Source organism: Equus asinus, chromosome 3 (genome assembly GCF_041296235.1).
Source record: "Equus asinus isolate D_3611 breed Donkey chromosome 3, EquAss-T2T_v2, whole genome shotgun sequence".
Classification (NCBI taxonomy): Eukaryota; Metazoa; Chordata; class Mammalia; order Perissodactyla; family Equidae; genus Equus; species Equus asinus.
This window is the reverse complement of record NC_091792.1, coordinates 20,553,071-20,571,011: the sequence shown is the minus strand read 5'-3', so window position 1 is coordinate 20,571,011 and position 17,941 is coordinate 20,553,071. Positions and strand designations below refer to the sequence as shown.

At 34.8% G+C, this 17,941-nt stretch overlaps 1 protein-coding gene across 2 annotated transcripts in view; it reads left to right on the top strand.

Annotated features, from left to right (window-relative positions):
* The window catches only part of SCLT1 (sodium channel and clathrin linker 1), a 145,619-nt gene that overhangs the window by 126,279 nt on the left and 1,399 nt on the right, over positions 1–17,941 (top strand). For both annotated transcript variants that reach the window (XR_011501913.1, XM_014839182.3), the window contains 2 exons: positions 12,166–12,244; positions 14,801–14,896. Coding sequence is in view for 1 of the 2 variants with exons in the window: in XM_014839182.3 (XP_014694668.3) it covers positions 12,166–12,244; positions 14,801–14,896 (175 nt within the window). In the remaining variant the exon portion in view is untranslated. The remainder of the gene's footprint in view (positions 1–12,165; positions 12,245–14,800; positions 14,897–17,941) is intronic.

The window sequence follows — 17,941 nt, the reverse complement described above, 5'->3', positions numbered from 1 at the left end:
TAACATCGATAACTGTAATACATCTGTACTAATCTTACTTGAATGAGAGATTGTTGTTATTTTTAGAAATTAAATCAAAAAACCTCCGTGGGGGAAAAAATGAGATAAGATTTTCCCTACCAGGTATCAAAAATATATAAAGATGTATAGTGGTATTGGCACAGGGATAAATAATTTGAACAAAATACAGAAAAACAGGAACCATGTAAACTTAGAAATTTTGTTCGTGATAATATGTGATAAGATGGCATTTCAATCAATAGTGAGATAATGTTGGAAAAATTTAAAATATTTCTTCTTTCATATCTAAATTAAATTCCAGATGGATTAAAATGCTAAATAAAAAAAGAAAGTATTAGAAGAAATAAGGTTATTTTTATTATCTTAGAAGGAAAAGTCTAATCAAAACACAAAACCCAGAATGCAAAAAGGGAAAATATTGATAAACTGGTTTAACCATAAAAATTAAAATTCTATGTAAAGGAAGATACTAAACAAAGATAAAAGACAAATAGCAAAAAATAAAAAAAGGATTAATATGCAGAATCTATCAGGAGTTCCATAATAAAGAAAAAGATTCACAACCTAATAGAAAGATGGACAAAGTATGTGAACTGGCAGCTCACAAAAGCAGAAATACAAAGCTCCTTTAAACATATCAAACCAGGGTCAGCCACACTATTCACTGAAGAAATGCAAATTTAAACAATAATTTTACCCAGCAGATTGGCAAAAATGTAAAAGATAGTTAACATGCAATGTCTGCAAATCCATGAGGAAACAGGAATAGATAATACAGTATTGGTGGGAATGTGAACTGGCAAATCCTTTTTGTAAGGTAATGAGGCAGTATTTAACAAAATTTAAACTGTGCATCCTCTTGCAATTCCAGGTACAGGAATCTGTCTTACAGAAATACATGTGAATATGTGTAAACACGCAGTAACATATTTGTCCTTGCCATCAGTGAGGCCCTTCCCATCATTAACCATGACTGTTAAAATAGCCTCCTTCACTCTGGTTTCTCTGCCATCAGTTTTTTTTGTACTCTATTCCCACTTTCATACTGCTGGCAGAATTATTTTCCTAAAAAGCAAATATGATCCTGACCCTGACTACTTAAAGACTTCTGTTTTATTATTGCCTGTTGGTTTCTTCCAGTCTTTCCTCCACCTTGTTTATTATCAGTGATCTATTTCTCTACTTCCGTCCTCATGTTCCTTGTGTTCTAGCCACACTGTGCAATCACCTCAATAAACCAGACATGTTCACCTGGCCCTTTTGCAACTCCTAGTCTGCATTCCATTCACTCATCATGTATTCATTGAGTAGGCTCTGTTCTTTACATACTGAGGACATAGCAAAGCCCAAGTTCCCCCCCCCCTTTTTTTTTTTTTTAAAGATTTTATTTTTTCCTTTTTCTCCCCAAAGCCCCCCGGTACATAGTTGTGTATTCTTCGCTGTGGGTTCTTCTAGTTGTGGCATGTGGGACGCTGCCTCAGCATGGTCTGATGAGCAGTGCCATGTCCGTGCCCAGGATTCGAACTAACGAAACACTGGGCCGCCTGCAGCGGAGCGCGCAAACTTAACCACTCGGCCACGGGGCCAGCCCCAAAGTTCCCCCCTTTTTTTTGAAGATACCAGATTATTGACAGAGAAGTGGAAATTCTCAAATAAATGTATACTTTTTTAAAAATCAATGTAGAAAATTAAAATAAGCCAATGTGATAATGAATGGGTGAATACCTGAGACTGGTACACAAGGAAGATCCTGTAAGGAAATGAATCTTAAGATGAGATCTAATGACAAAAAGGATCCTGTCATTTAAACATCAGGAGAAAGAACATTCCAAGCAGAGAACAGCTAGTGCAAAGATCCCAAGGCAGGAATACCCTTGGTATGTTTGAAGTAAAAGAAATAATAAAGGCAATAGTGGCAGATTTAGGCAATGTATTGTATTAAATACTGCCAGCCACCACAGCAAACAAACTCTGAAATCTCAGGAGCTTAACACAATAGAGGTTTATTTCTTGCTCATATTACATGTCTAAGGCAGTTTGACAGGAAGCTGTGCTGGTAGAGGTTCCACCATCTTGAACGTATAGTTTTCCAAGATCGTTGAACAAGGAAAGAGAGGGATGGAAGAAGACCACTGGCTCCTAACCAAATCAGCTCTGAAGTAATTCACATCACTTCCTGTTACCTTCATTGGCCAAACTACTTATATGGGCCCAATCTAACTGCACATGAGTCTGCAAAGTGTGTATGAAGCTCATGGAATGTTGGGTGAACACTGTCTCTGCTGCAGACAGGGACCTGATCTTGTAGGGTTTCGTTAGCAGAATGCAGAGCTTTAAGAGTGAATGAAAGCCAGTGGAAGTCACCTGATCTGATTTTTTTTCCTTAAAGATCACTCTGGTTACTGGGTAGCAAATGCAAGTGAGTAAAAAGCTGGGGAAGGACTTGGAAGGCTATTAAGAGTCTTGTTAAGAGATGCTGGTGGCTTAGACTAGGAAGAAAGCAAAAGGTGGATTAGTTGAGAGTCCTATTTTTTAGAGGTAATAGCAGGTGATGATGGGTTGGGTATGGAGTATGAAAGAAAAGATAGGAATCAGGGATGATCCTAGGGGTAGTTTGTACATGCTATTTCTTTCTAGGAATGTCATTTCCCAACTTCCCACCTAAAAAAATTTTCTTGCTTCCAGACCCAACACAAATATTTTTTCTGTAAGGCATTCTTCATTCCCCTGACAGATTGAGTCTTTCCTTTTCCTACATTCCCATACCATTCTGCTCGTTCTTCTTTATGGCACTTACTGAATTGTAGTATAACTGTCATTTACATCCGTCTCTTCTACAAGACCACGAGCTAACATCTTGCCTTACTCGGAGTTATTCAGTAAAAGTGTATTGGATAAGTGAATGAATGAATATACAGTATGATATTTTCTTCTCTTGTCCAAAACTATATATACATATATATAATTTCACAGCGTTTGAGCCTAAGGAATTCTCTCCAATCTCTAAAACATTATTCTTGGCTATACATCTGTAATATTTGGCTTCCATAACTGCGTTTTTTTTTAAGTTTTTTTTTTTTTTTAATTAACAGGATGAGAAGCAGCTGCAGGTACTGGCAGATTACAAAATGTGTAATTACTAAAAGTAACTAGAGCATATTATAGTATAATTCAACAGGAAAAAAACATCTGGCACATGCTATGTTAATTTGTCATAAGAGAGTTTCAAAGAAAGCACTTGCTGCAGCTGGCAGATCCATCATTTCCCTGAAACGAATAGTACACCTTTTGTTTTTAATTCTCCTGTATAATGTAGAATAGAGCCTTATGTGATTTAGTCTTTAGTCATCACTAAAGGATTTCATGCATTGAGGAAATTTTCCCTTATGCCGTATCAACCAAAATATACATGGCTCATCCTTATTTTAAACTTTGCCTCAATAATAACAGAATGATCTGAGCAATTATAGTAATTAATTATAATTCCTGAGATATTGGCCCAAATTTCAAACTCTTATCCCATGCCTTAAGGAATCATAACTTCTCTTATTTAACATGTTTGCAGTGTTTTCAAAGAGACTAATGTGTTGTAGGGAAAACTTTGCTCTTAACCTCATAACCATACCTTCTCAGTTATTATACATGCCACTGATACTGAGGGTTGAAGTACATTTAGAGTGGACATTCTTTCATTGTGGTCTAGGATATCCAGTTCTATGACAAAGACAAACAGAAAAGGGCTAATTATTATTACAAAACAGCTTCTAATGCTGTTCTTTTTGAAATAGTCTATATTTCCAATTCTTTACTGAACTTTTCCTTAGGTATCTCACACTCAATATATTCAGAACTGAACCCATTATTTCAAACTTAACCCCAGTTATTTTTCATACTATATTTCCCATTTCCACGAGTGGTAATATCTACCCAGTTGCTGAAGCAAAATTCCAGCTGTCACCCTGAACCCCTTCTCCGCACACCCCTAAATCAAGCACTACTAATTCGACCTCCTCAGTATCCCTTGAATCTGTCCATTTCCCTCCAGTAGTTCAGGCTATCAACAGTGCTCTCCTGAATTCCTGCTATTTACTACAGTCATGTTTCCTTACTATTTTTTCTGCTGTAATCAGCAAGATTTTCTGATATTCAAACCTAATCATGTTTGAGTCTCTTCTTGAAATACTTCAGCGCCTCCCCCCAGTGTACTGGTGATAAAGTCACAATTTCCTATCAGACATGTAAGATCCTTTCAGTCTGTATTTCCTTGTTTCCAGCTTCTTCCTCTCTTGCCCCACTCCCACCTCCTAGTCACACTCTGTGTCCCATTCATACTGCACTTTCTTTCAGTTTCCTAAATTTATTATCCTTTCTTATTTCCTGGCCTTCACACCTGGATTTGATTGTAACCCTCTTCTTTTTCTTACCCTGCTTTTGTCCATCTAACTTCTATTTATCTTTCATATATCAGCGTAAAAGCCTACTTCCTCTGGAGAGACAGCTCTAATCCCTTAATCCTCCATATGTGTTCCCAGAGCACTGAGCACTTTGTTTATAGCATTTACTACCAATGTTATAAACCTAGTAGCTTTCCATTATTTCTAGTATTTATAAGTTTCACTCTGGCAGTGACTGGATCTTGTCCCCCGTTGTCTCCCTAGCAACTAAGATAGTATGTGGACTGTAACAGGCACTCATTTTAGTATTTATTGAATGAATGAACTTTCTAATTCCCCCAATCTTATCCTAAGATCAGCATTTAGAATTAGCTGTTGTGAGGAAAATTCACTCTTTACTTTGTAACTTTGAGTTCATTCTTCAAATTACTTCTTAAAATAAACTTCCTATGAGTGATTTTTATAAATAAGGCTCTATATCACATTGGTTTTAACTAGCATTAGTCTCCCAAATTGATTATACCACTTGATGGCTACTCTGAAATTGTAATCACTCAATTATCTATAGTTCTGATATGAGAGCAAGTAGATAGTGAAAACTTTGAAAAAGCAAGATACAGGATTTTAGAAATGTTATTATTAAATGGACTAGTTAACTGACCCTGGAATTAACTAAAATTTTCTTAGGCTAAAAACCACCTGTGTGTGCCAAGCCCTGTTCTAAGCCTTGGGAATATAGCTTCTCTTTTGGAGTTTTCATTCTAGTGGGGAGAGACAAATAAGAAGAAGGTAAACCAATGAATAAAGAAGATAATTCTTGATGCTTTAAGTGTTATGAAGAAAACAAGTGAAATGATGTGATAGACAGTAACTGAGAAGGAGGTGGGAACCAAAAGAACTGGACTGTTTTTTAAAAACTAGTCAGAAACTGAAGCCTGAATAATAAGAAGAAATCAGCTATACAAAAAAGTCAGGAAAATATTCCAGGCACATGGAAGAATAGCAAATACAAAGGTCCAGTGTTAAGAAGGAGGAGACCATGTAATTAAAGTATAGTGAGTGAGGAGAGAGAGTGCTATACAGTGGAGGAACAAGGCAGGGATCAGATCATGAGAATTTTGTAGGCTACTTTAAGATATTTAAGTAAGACTATTTTAAGTTAAAATAAGGTCCAAAGTACAGCAATGGGAAATAATTGGAGATTAAACATCCTTAGATCTTTAAAAGACCACTTTAGCTATTGTGTGGAAAATAGACTAGAAAGTAGGCAAAAATGGAGTCAGGGAGACCAGATATTAGAATATTACACTATTCCAAGCCGTAGATGTTAGTGGCTTAGAACAGAGTGTTGTCGATGAAAATGGAGAGAAGTGGGCAGTTATGAAATACATTAGGGTGGTAGGACAGAACTTACTGATAAATGACATATAGGAGATGAGGAAAAGGGAGGAATCAAAAATGATGTGTAAGCTTTGCCTTGAGCGAGCGTATGAGTAGTTAGTGATGCCATTACTGGGAAGAACGGAACTTGGGAAGGAATAGGTAAGAAGTAGTCTCCATTTGGGACAGTTACATCTGAGGTGCTCATCAGTTATATTTGAGGTGCTCATCAGCGTTCCTTTACAGGCATGGACTAGACAAGGTTCCTTAGGAGGACTATGTAGATAGGGAAAGAAAGAACATGGGATCGTGACCAAGAATGTTCCAGTATATTTAAGCTGGCCTTTCTGCTTTAATCTGTGGTGTTTATAGTTAACTAATGAGATTTGAAACCTTAGGATGAATTTCCTTTTTTAGTCATAGGTCTTTTGAAGCCATACAAAAAGTTGAGATCGCAATCTTTGCAATTACTGACCATTTTTCCACATACTTAGGATTAAATATTTTTTCCAGGGAATCTTCATTTTGCCGTTCAGATCTTGATATTATATGATGCCACAGATATGCTTTCCTAATATCTCTTGTAATTGATTGTATTGAGAAACAATATAATTTAGTTCAGAGAACAGTTTGATTAAAAGACTAGGTATGAACTCCATTTTTTCATGCAATCACTGCATTACCTTGGGAACATTAAATAACTTATAAGATGAGAATAATAACTACTTTGCAACCTTGAAGTAAAAATAAGGTACAGTAATAAAGGCACAGTAGAAAACCCTGTTGGCTGATGTCTACTTAATCATCTAACAACGTTAACCAGTGAACTAATATCTGTGCAAAGTGTGCTGACCCATGTCCGAAGCATTCTACATGCCCTACCTAGTTGACCACTCCAGTATCATTGTCTCTCACTTGCTTTACAAGTGTCAGCGTGTTTATTCCCAAACTAGGTTATACCAGTTGTACTCGTTTTGGAAATACGTAATTCAATTAAATATCAGTGATAGATGAGTATAGAAAGAGAAAGTTATTATTTCTTTTAAAACGGAGTTGTATACTTTGGAGAATTTGCTATTAAATTAGCTTTGGACAAGCAATTCTGAAAGCATAGAAGGAATACTGTAAAAATCCAGAATAATTCTGTATTTGGATTGCTTGCTAAGTGCCTTTAAATTCTTACCTCATTAATGAAGCCAAAAGTAGAAATAATTATAGATGATACTTTATGGATGTGGTTTGTGTGAGAAAAACATTTAACATTGAAACACTCCAATCAATGTACTCATACTTTAAAAAGAAAATCTAAGAAATTTTGTATATTCCAGGTGAAAAGCCCAGACAAAATCGTTATCCTTCCTTAGGCCTCACATCTCTTAAAAATCTAAGGAAATCTATGGACCCTTTTCCCAGGAAAGGTGAACAAACATGCAAGGCCTTGCACGTAGTTTCAGGGTGTTTGTGGACGTGCTTGAAGCCTCCCCGTGAAACAGACTCTGCCTTAGGTCCTCCCCCTTCACCTGTTGCCATCTCAAATTGAAGGAGTTGATGACTTAGCAATGTTGGTTATCACATTTTGTTTACCAAGGCGTTTAATGTTTTCTCAATAGATACAGCATAAGTTAGTTTGTTTATAAATTATTTCATAAAATTTTACTTACACAGAAGTTAGTAAATCAGTTATATTTTACAACTATATTTCTAAATTTATAGGCATGACTAGGATTTTCTCTCACATACACATGAATTATATAAGTGAACTAAAAATATTTAGGATCCTGATGAGCTAAGCAATCCCCAGTGATATTATGAGGAATTCCTCATTCTTCCTCATTATTCTCTATGTACATTAAAATTGGTGGAAGATAATTTTACCTTAAACCTTGTAACATATTATATAATATGGCAGATATTGTAGAGAAATTGGATATAGTTTCATTTAAGTTCTTCAATTATTATGAAGTACTCTTTAAGTGCCATAATGTCATACAGAAACTGGAAATGTCATTCTCTCTGTACCTTCTGGAAGGCTACACTTAAATCATCCCTGATATGTAAGAATGTTTCTGTTTTTAGAGATTTCCAGTGAAGAGACTATATAGCTTTACTCGGCAAATATTTCAAGTGTAATACCACCATGAAACTTTCTGGAAAGTCTTATTTAATGTTTATCCTAAATCACTAATGACATAGGGAACTCTCAATTATGTTCTCTAATGAAGAGAGAATTTCTCATAGATAATACAGAGTCAGATCCTCCTCCTGGGTCTTTCCTTTATCCCTGCAATGAAATATCCTGACAGAGAAATAAGGAGTTGCAAAGCACTGACAGGCAGGCTCCAGGAGAGCCCCAGGGGATAGAGTTGGCGAAATCGCTTTTCTCTCCACCCTTTAATACCTTCTAAAATTTCATTCAGAAGTGAGATTGAAGGAAATGCTTAGCTGAAAAATAGCCTTTTCTTAGCCGCTTCCGATCCTTTGTAAAAAGAGGTAGAATATAAATGAAACTAAATAAATAAAAATAATCTTTACCTAAAATATGTTTTGTGGTACATTCCTCAGTAAAATGTTTGTTGAGCAAATGATGAATAAAATTTACTAACTGCTAGGTTTTCTATAAAAACTTAGTTATAAATCAGCAAATATTTATTGAATCCCTGTGTGTAGAGCACTGTGGTAGATACTGTGGAAACTAAAAGCAACCTCCTTTTTAAAAATTTCCCTTATATTTGGGGGAAAGTGTGCACGTTTGTGTGTGTGTGTGTACATACAGATACATATATGTGCATAAACATACATATATAAACCACTATTGAGCATTATAATGCATAATTGCTAGTTGTCTCATACATAAAATAAGTATCATAAGCTTTGATATGAGAAGAGAACCATCTGGATTAAAATGAACTGGGAAGAAGGCAGGAGAGCAGTGGAGCAAGGGTGGAATCTTAAAGAATGGGCAGGATTTTAGTGGGAAATCTGAAAAAGAGGATACATAAAATGGCATACACATGAGCCTAAACGTGACACGAATATGGTTTGTTTGCAAGACGGTCGGTGCCTAGCTGAAGTGGAAGGCTCCTATTGGAGATAAGATTGAAAGATAAATTACACAAAATTTTAGAGGAATTTGAATGCCAGTCTCAGAAATTTGAACCATTTTGTTTAATAGCAGAGAGCCACTGGAAATTATTGCTCAAGATAGCAAATTATTAAAGCGGTGTTTTAGAAAGAGAAATATGCTAGTGATGTGTGTGTTGGAGAGGGAAAACCACTATATTGAGTACTTCTCTGTGCACTGTAATGAGTGCTTTATGTATCCTCTTTCACTTGATATCGAGAAGCCTGAACAGTTGGCCATTGTAGTAAATCTAGAAATTGTTATAAGAACTTGAGTTGTGATGGTAACACTGAGTAGAAATGAAGAATAGATGCAAGAGACATTGCAAAGGAAGAATCTGTTTAGGGGCAAACTAGATGTTGCACTTAAGAGAAAGTGAGAAATAGAGTTGACTTTAAGGTTTTTAATCTAGGCAACACGGACAGAGATGTTGTCAACATAAACATTGAATGGCAGGATGAGAAGTAGGTTTTCAAGACAATGCAAAAAGTTTGATTTTAGGCATGTTAAATTTGAATACAGGACTGAACCTTTAGGGAAGAAGTCAGAAGTAAAGATATAACTTATCAGGTTTCCAAGTTAACGTGTAAATATTTATATTCCTAGAATGCCTAACACACACACTTACACATACATACTCTTTCACTTATTTATTTAGCAATTGCCTGTTAGGTTGCGTACAGGGGAGTGGTTAAGAGCACAGACTTTGGAACCAAAGGGCCCTGTTTTTAAATCCTGACTCTACAACTAACTAGCTATGTGCCTGTAGGCAAGATACTTAACTTTAATTTTAAGATTCTCTGTCTTTTAATTTTCTTGTATGTAAAAATGGGGATCTCATAGGCTTATCATGAAAACTAAATAAGTTAATTTAAATAAAGCACCTCCAACAGTGCCTGGCACACAGTGAGCACTATGAAAGTGTTTGCTGTTATCATCACCATCATCATCATCTTCACTGCTGCTTGCCAAGCTCTGTTGAGTACCAAATTATAAGGATATGAAGATGAATAACAAAGTTGCTTACCATCCAATGGGGGTGATAGAGCTTGATACACAACAGAATAAATATTTATGCAGATAAAAAGTAACTTAAAGTTAATAATTTGTATCTTTGTCATCTTGGATTTTGTGGAAAATTATTACTACCTATTAGTAATTATTAGAAGTTATTACTATCATTCAGATAAATTGTCATGGGTAAGTAAGTGAGTAGTTTAGGCATCAAATTGTGCAGTAGGGGGCTGGCCCCGTGGCCGAGTGGTTAAGTTTGCGCACTCCACTTCCACAGCCCAGGGTTTCACCAGTTCAGATGCGGGGCACGGACATGGCCCCACTCGCCAGGCCGTGCTGAGGTGGCATCCCATGTACCACAACTGGAAGGACTCACAACTAAAATATACAACTATGTGCTGGGGGGATTTGGAGAGAAAAAGTAGGGGTAAAGAAAAAGAAGATTGGCAACAGTTGTTAGCTCAGGTGCCAATCTTTAAAAAAAAAAATTGTGCAGTAGGTGTTTTCTGACAAGGTTATGTATAAACTGTATGTTAGCTAACTTTATAAATGTAATCATTGTTTTATCTTAATCTCAGTAGTACTCAAAGAGTATTTCTCACCAGCGCTAATGTGTATAACTTTTACCTTTAATTACATTTAGCCTAGAAGACGGACTATTTTATAGTCATTTTGCTTTGCTTTGTTTTGCTTTGTTTTGTTTTGTTATGTTGGGGAGCAGCAGTAATTTTAAGCTACACAAGATACTTTAAAGTAAGCACAGTAATTTATTCTACCTTATTATTACCTCCAAAATAAAGCTAAGATAAAACTTTTGGGTTTGTTTGTCATGGAACCATTGATAGATAGTCAAGTTTCTCATAGTCAGTGACCTGTACTGATGAAGCCACTGAGTTAGAATAAGCCATGTCCTTCTTAGTCTGTAAGTTATTTTATGGCAAAGCTCAGTAAGTATTTGTGGAATTGATTTGTAGACATTATTTCTTGTTCTCTCCTATATATTTATAACATTGCTTGCTGATTTTAACAACTCTTCACTCTAATATAGGACACTTGAGGGACTAACCATGTTTTTGGGCTGTGTAGCTCATTTGAAAAAAATCAAAACTGAAGTTATTTTGGAAGTGTTAATCTGTTGATTTATTTAAGAAGCAGAAGTAAGGTGAAAAGATAAAAACCAACCCTGAATTAACTATTTTAATAGTCAGAAATTGATTTGATTTCTTTAAAGTTGTTTTTAAGACTACATTGTATCTACTTCTAAGTGAGACTCTTGAAATAATCTTTGGCCAAAAGCAATATAATGCTTATGTGTTGAACAACATAAAATAGAAGATGACAGTTTTTTGCATGAGATAATTCCAGCTAATAAAGCGTAAAAGATATGAATGCATAAAATATTGCACATATACAATCAAAACATAAATAACAATCCTGAATATACTACATTGAAATGATGTTGGAGTGAATAACATTACCTTGAATTTCCAAGAGTTGAGCTCCTCTAAGAAGAACTGTGTGTGAACCTCTAAGGTTCACTGTGTATAAACCTTGAAAATGCAATCTGTAGCTAAGAATCGCAGTAGCTCTTGAAATTTTACAGTTTATATATATAAATATATCTGTTTAATATGAATATATATTCACTTTAACGCCAAATAATACTTCAAGATAATAATATAGAACATATTTTAGCACTTTTAAAATATATGTGTATGGCTTTTTTGCTTTTTTTTATTGTGGTAAAATATAAAATTTACCATTTTAACCACTTTTTTAAATTGTGATAAAATACACATACCATAAAATTTACCATCTTAATCATTTTTAAGTGTACAGTTCAATAATGTTAAGTGTTTTCATATTGTTGTACAACCAACCTCCAGATTATACAATCTGGAGTGTTAATTTGTTGATTTATTTAAGAAGCAAAAGTAAGGTAAAAAGATAAAAACCAACCCTGAATTAATTCTTTTAATACTCAGAAATTGACTTGATTTCCTTAAAGTTATTTTGTACTGGAGACTGTACAACCAATCTCTAGAATATGCGTGCATTTTATAAAGAATTGAATGGGTCCTTAAGATTAATGAGACTTTATTTTGCATACAAGATATTTTTGTTCAGAACATGAACATGTATCTCACTAATAAAGATTCTATTTTGTTAGATTTTTGAACAATTGTGTTCATGGCTTTTTTTCTTTTTTTTTTTTTGCTCTCTCTTGATTAATAGGAGTGAGCTGAGTCGACAGAAACTTCATACCCAAGAGCTGCTTTCTCAGCTGGAAATGGCAAATGAAAAGGTAGCTGAGGTAAGATAATGACTCTCCTGGGAAGCACTTTCTGCTGCAGCTTGATACACATGTTATGGAATTTTACCTGAGCCAAGTCCAAATTAATTCTCTGCTTGGAAATGACCATACAGATGTGAGTATTTCTTGTAGAAATCATCCATAACCCTGAAAGTCCACACATAATATAATGTGAAAAAGAAGCTTTGAAAGTCAGTGATTCATCACATGTAAATGATGAAAGATAGAGGTCTTATTTCAGTTTTACCAGGATAACTCGTTTCAGTGTTTCAGAGAATGTGTTAGGATCCTCTTTATTTCTATGCATGCCCAAGATTTTTTTTTAACCCATTTCTCTAATTTTGTTTTAATCCATCACAAAAGACATGCAGAAACTACTTTTGCCTACTGGAATATATTAAAATATTCTTTTAGATTAATGCTTTAGAACTAAACATAGCAATAGTTCATCATGTTTTTCTTTGAAGCTTTTAAAAAAAATAAACAATTTTAGATTATGATTAGAGCTTTCTGGAACTCTAGTTCTTTATTTGATGTTCTATATTTGAATTGATCTGTTGGCATTTCATTAATAGGCTCTGTGGCCCACTATCTCTTTGTGGCCTTCTGTAGGAGCCACAGTGAAATCATTACTCTTAGGTTTCATAGCATTATAAATTGATATGAGCCATCTAGAAAACTATGGTACAATAGACATTAAAATACTCTTTGATGTAGTTCCCACTTCCAGGAATCTATTCTAAGGAAATAATTTAAAATATAAAAAACGTGTAAAGGAAGATATTCAACACAGGAATGTTAATAAAATTGGAAGATCAAAAGCAACTAAAATGGTCAATTGAAAAGGAACAGTTGCATATATTATTATGCAACTAATAATATCTGGACTGTCCCTTAACCATTATGGTAACAACATAGAAAAATGTACATTATATGTAGTCTGATTGTAACTATGAAATGATTATTATAGATGATGGGATTTTTTTCCCAAAATTTTCTCTCGTGTCAATGGTGTGCCTCTTAAGTTTAAGACTACATATTTAAATATCCTGGTAAATTGGAATAGCCAATATAGTTCTCTTCATAAAATTTAATTTTGCTTTTGGGCACAATAAGAACTATAATAAGCTCATTTTAACAGAATACTGTTATTTTAGCATTTTATATTACTAGGCATGACATTTACTGTTATCACTTGTATGTCAGGACATGGGAACTACCTAGTTCTTCACAGAAGGTATGTTTTTCTTGCTTTTCCTAATTTGGCTGGCGTTATTCTTTCAATTCAGGCAAGCGCCAGAAAAACTATAACAATTCTAGTTGTACAAAAAAATTTTTTTCAGGCTAGCAAGTATGAAAAGGACAAATAAATTTTTTAACTGATAGATCCTTTGACTTGTTTGCATGACAGCATGTCCTGACAGATTCACATTCATAATGCTTATATGGTTTCCTGAGGCTGCTGTAACAAAGTATAACAAACAGGGCAGCTTAAACAACAGAAGTGTATTGTCTCAGCGTTCTGGAGGCTGGAAGTTCAAAATCAAGAAGTCAGCAGCGTCAGTTCCTTCTGAGAGCCCTGAGGCCGGATCCGTTCCATGCCTCCCTCCTAGCTTCTGGTAGCCTCAGGCGTTCTTGGCTTGTACACGGTGTTCTCCCCATCTTCGTGTAGTCCTCCCTTTGTACACGTCTGTCTATGTCCAAATTTCCCCTTTTTTTTTGAAGACACTAGTTGTATTAGATTAGGGCCCACCCTAATGACCTCATCTTAACCTAATCATCAGCAAAGACCCTATTTCCAGATCAGGTCACATTCATTGGTACTCGAGGTTAGGACTTCAGCATCTTTCTTGAGGGACGTAATTCAACCCATAACAATGCCCTAGTAACTCAATTGACCCCAATGTCCTCTGGATATACAAGTGTATTGGGGAGACACATAGAAACAGAACTCTTCTCCTTTTGAATAATACCTTTCACATATAAATCATTTAAGACAAACCTAACTCTTTAAAAATCAGGATTTCTGGAATGAATATTTTCTGTTCCTTGAATTTTAATAATGACAATGTCTCAATTTCCCTAGAAGCTTGCCCTAGCCTAGTGGTTATAAGTGCGCTAGCAAACAGCCTCAGCACCACCTAGAACTTGACAGAAGTGCCAATTCTCAGGACTCCTCCCACCCCTACTGCAGCTCTGGTCCGGAGGCCCAGCAGTCTGTTTTGACTCTCCAGGTGATTCCAAAGAAGTGGTCTAGCATCTCAAGGTTGACAGATCGAAAACTGGAAGTCTTGTTCTTAACTTCTGATTCACTTTGCTTTGGGATGTAATTCACTTTCTCTAGTGGCATGTGGAGGAAAAAAAAATTTCATCAGAATGTAAAACCAACTTTGAAGTTTGAAGTTCATAACTTGAAAAATGTAAATTTGGAGATACGTTATCTTTGCATTTTGTAAGTGGTAAAATGATGTCCAGATTTTTCATTGGTTATTCCACAGAACATCTCCGTGTCACATATGGATTTCTAACTTGTTTGTTTGTATTTCCCCTTAATAGAATGAAAAGTTAATTCTAGAGCATCAAGAAAAAGCCAACAGGCTTCAAAGGCGTCTCAGTCAGGCGGAACAGAGAGCTGCTTCAGCCTCCCAGCAGGTAGGGAGCTTCCTCATTATTGCTGGAGTGAGTAGTCTGGCGAGATCTAAGATGAGTTCCCAGAGAACTAGTAGTTTTATTTTTACTTGATTAAACTATTTAAAATTAGTCTCTTTAATATTTGAAGTTGAAAAAGTAAACTTCAGAAACAGAAATAAACATCAGTCTCCTCCAGTTGACACCCAAATCTAGAACTGCACTGTTCTCGATATATGATATCTAGATAATATAATATATATATCTAGTTATATCTAGATATATATATATATGATAGCCACTAGTCACAAGCAGCTATTTAAATTAAAATTAAATAAAATTAAACATTGAAATCCTTGGTCAGACTAGCCAGATTTCAACTGCTCACTAGCCATATGTAGCTATGGCTACATATTGGACAGCATAAATACAGAACAACTCTGTCATCACTCAGAGTTCTGTTGGACAGCACTGCTCTGGAAATATGTTCTATCTAAAACTAGGCAGGTATTCACTGACAGATTTGGAAGTAGATAACATTGCTTTGAATGTAATATTTCAAATTGCACTAACTTTGTTTTTCCTGTAGTTTTTAAGTGGAAAAAAATTACTTATAGGTTAATTTCATTCAATGCACATTTGTGTATGACCCTATGAACCTAAAATACAATATAAAAGTTGTCCAATGGGAAATAGAGTAAAAATGTAGAACATCAATGAAATACTAAGGGGTAATTACTCAGAATACACACACATCATATAAATGAAATGGGCCATTTGTTCTAAAGTAGGAGCAATAGGCCTCTTATTAGGAACAAAGTGAGACCAGTTTAGTGATTATAAAGATAGACTGGAAACAAACAATTTAGATAGATAGATAGATAGATAGATAGAACAAAGTGAGACCAGTTTAGTGATTATAAAGATAGACTGGAAACAAACAGTTTAGATAGATAGACAGATAGATAGAAACAAACAAACCAAGTTACTCCTTTATTAATTATATTTGGTTATACATGTACTGTTTCAATCAAAATAATATTATTCTTAGATATTACAGCATTTCACATAAAGTAAAGCAACTCTAAATAATTACTGAATTCAGTTTATGTTCATGATGTCTGTAGATTTTTTTTTTGAAGTCTACTTCTGGTATGAACAGAGCATGGCACTTAAAGAAAATCCAATAATAATTTGCCTTTCTATTCCCCTTCCTCTTGAAAGTAATTATAGCTTTATCAAACAAATTTAATTTCTTATGAAATTATGAATTAATGGGTTAATTAATTAATCATTCAACAATTCATTCATTCATTTAGATTATAAGGTGATGAGAGCCAAGGTGTACCGGGCAGTATCTTGAGAGTGTGTGTTGTGTTGTCAGGCAAATAGCCTAGTGCCATTAAGTAGCCATGTGATTTTGGGCAATTTCAACTTCTAAGCCTCAGTTTCTTCATTTTTAATGTAGAATAATAACATTCCTGTATAGATTTATTGAGACATCAAAGGAATTAACACATATACAGCAGTTAACGTAGTCATTAAGTGGTAAGTAGATACTTAGATATATAAGAAATTAAATGTCTATATCACAATTATTAAAGCTTCAAGTTTACCTCTGAGGAATATGGTAGAGAAAATGCCTCCTTAAAATCAACTACCTTGAGTTCTATAATAAAACAGGTACAGTTACAGAACCTTAATTATATAATCCAGTTGGTATCTAGTTTAGTCTCCATCCTGACAGAATTAAACCTAAACAGTCCAACACTGATGTTTCTCCTGTGACTTAAACTCTATGATGGCAGAGATTCCACCATTCTCTTTGTGAGCTTTTTTCCCCATAATGTTTTACCACTAACCACTTCACAAATTTTTCCATATGCTTTTCTCCTTCCATTGTGTTCTCATTTGAAGATGGAAAGTAATCATTCAGCATTCTCCCCATATACAAAAAGGAATTTATTCCCTGGAGGTAATATTTTTTCCTGTCCTAAATGAGTCCAAGTCATAAACTTTCTTTATGAGATGTATATTCAGTTTTTTTATATCTTTATCTTTACCTTCTCTGAATTCTTTCTAATTTTCCCATTTTCCCCTAAAGCTAGAAATAATACCCTGCTAAGAGCCTGATATTTAATAAAATAAAGGAGTTAAAAGATTATTATTGTCTCTAACATGTCATACTTACCATACTTAGCACGAGCCCTGCATTGTCCTGATTCGGTCATGCTCTAAATGTGCTGTTCTGGTTAACTTCCTGTATGTTCTTCATCTGTCTTTGGACTGTGATTATACATTCTGAGTGTAACAGTCTATACCATTAAATGCCATACTGTGTTCTTTTGACAGTAGGACATTTTTAAAAATCAATGTGGTGAAGCCTTTCTAGGCAAGAACACAAAACTTAGAAACTATGAAAATAAATTAATAAATGTGACTATGTAAAATTTCAAATTTCTGCATTTAAAAAAGTCATAAAGCCAATGACAAACTGAGAAAAAATATTTGCAACACATATAAAGAAAGGCTAAGATCCTAAACACGTATAAAAAGTGGCTAAGTAAAAAAAAAGTGCTACAGTATGATAGACAAATGAGTAAAGAATATTTACAGAAAAGGAAAAACAGATGGCTTTTAAACATTTAAAAAGATGCTCCTCCTCACCCATAAGACAAATACTAATTTAAACTGTAATTACATATCATTTTTCACCTGTCAGTTCATGAAGTTTGGTAATACATTGTGCTGGCACTTTCCCGCATCATTGATGGTATTGGTACCACCTCTTTGGAGCCCAGTTTGTCAGTATTTCTCAAAAATTGTAAATGTATGTAACCTTTGACCTGGCAGTTCTAGGAATTTATTCTGGAGGTGGTGTTCTTGCACCTAGGCAAGTCTGTGCAAGGAAGCATGTAAAAATACTAATTGCAACATTGCCCATAATTTTAAAAGATGAAAAACCATCTAAATGCCCGTCAACAGGAAACGAGTTAAATTATGGAGTATCCATACAAGGGAAAGTTTGCAGCTGTTAAGAGGAATAAAGTAGATCTCATGAAAGTATTT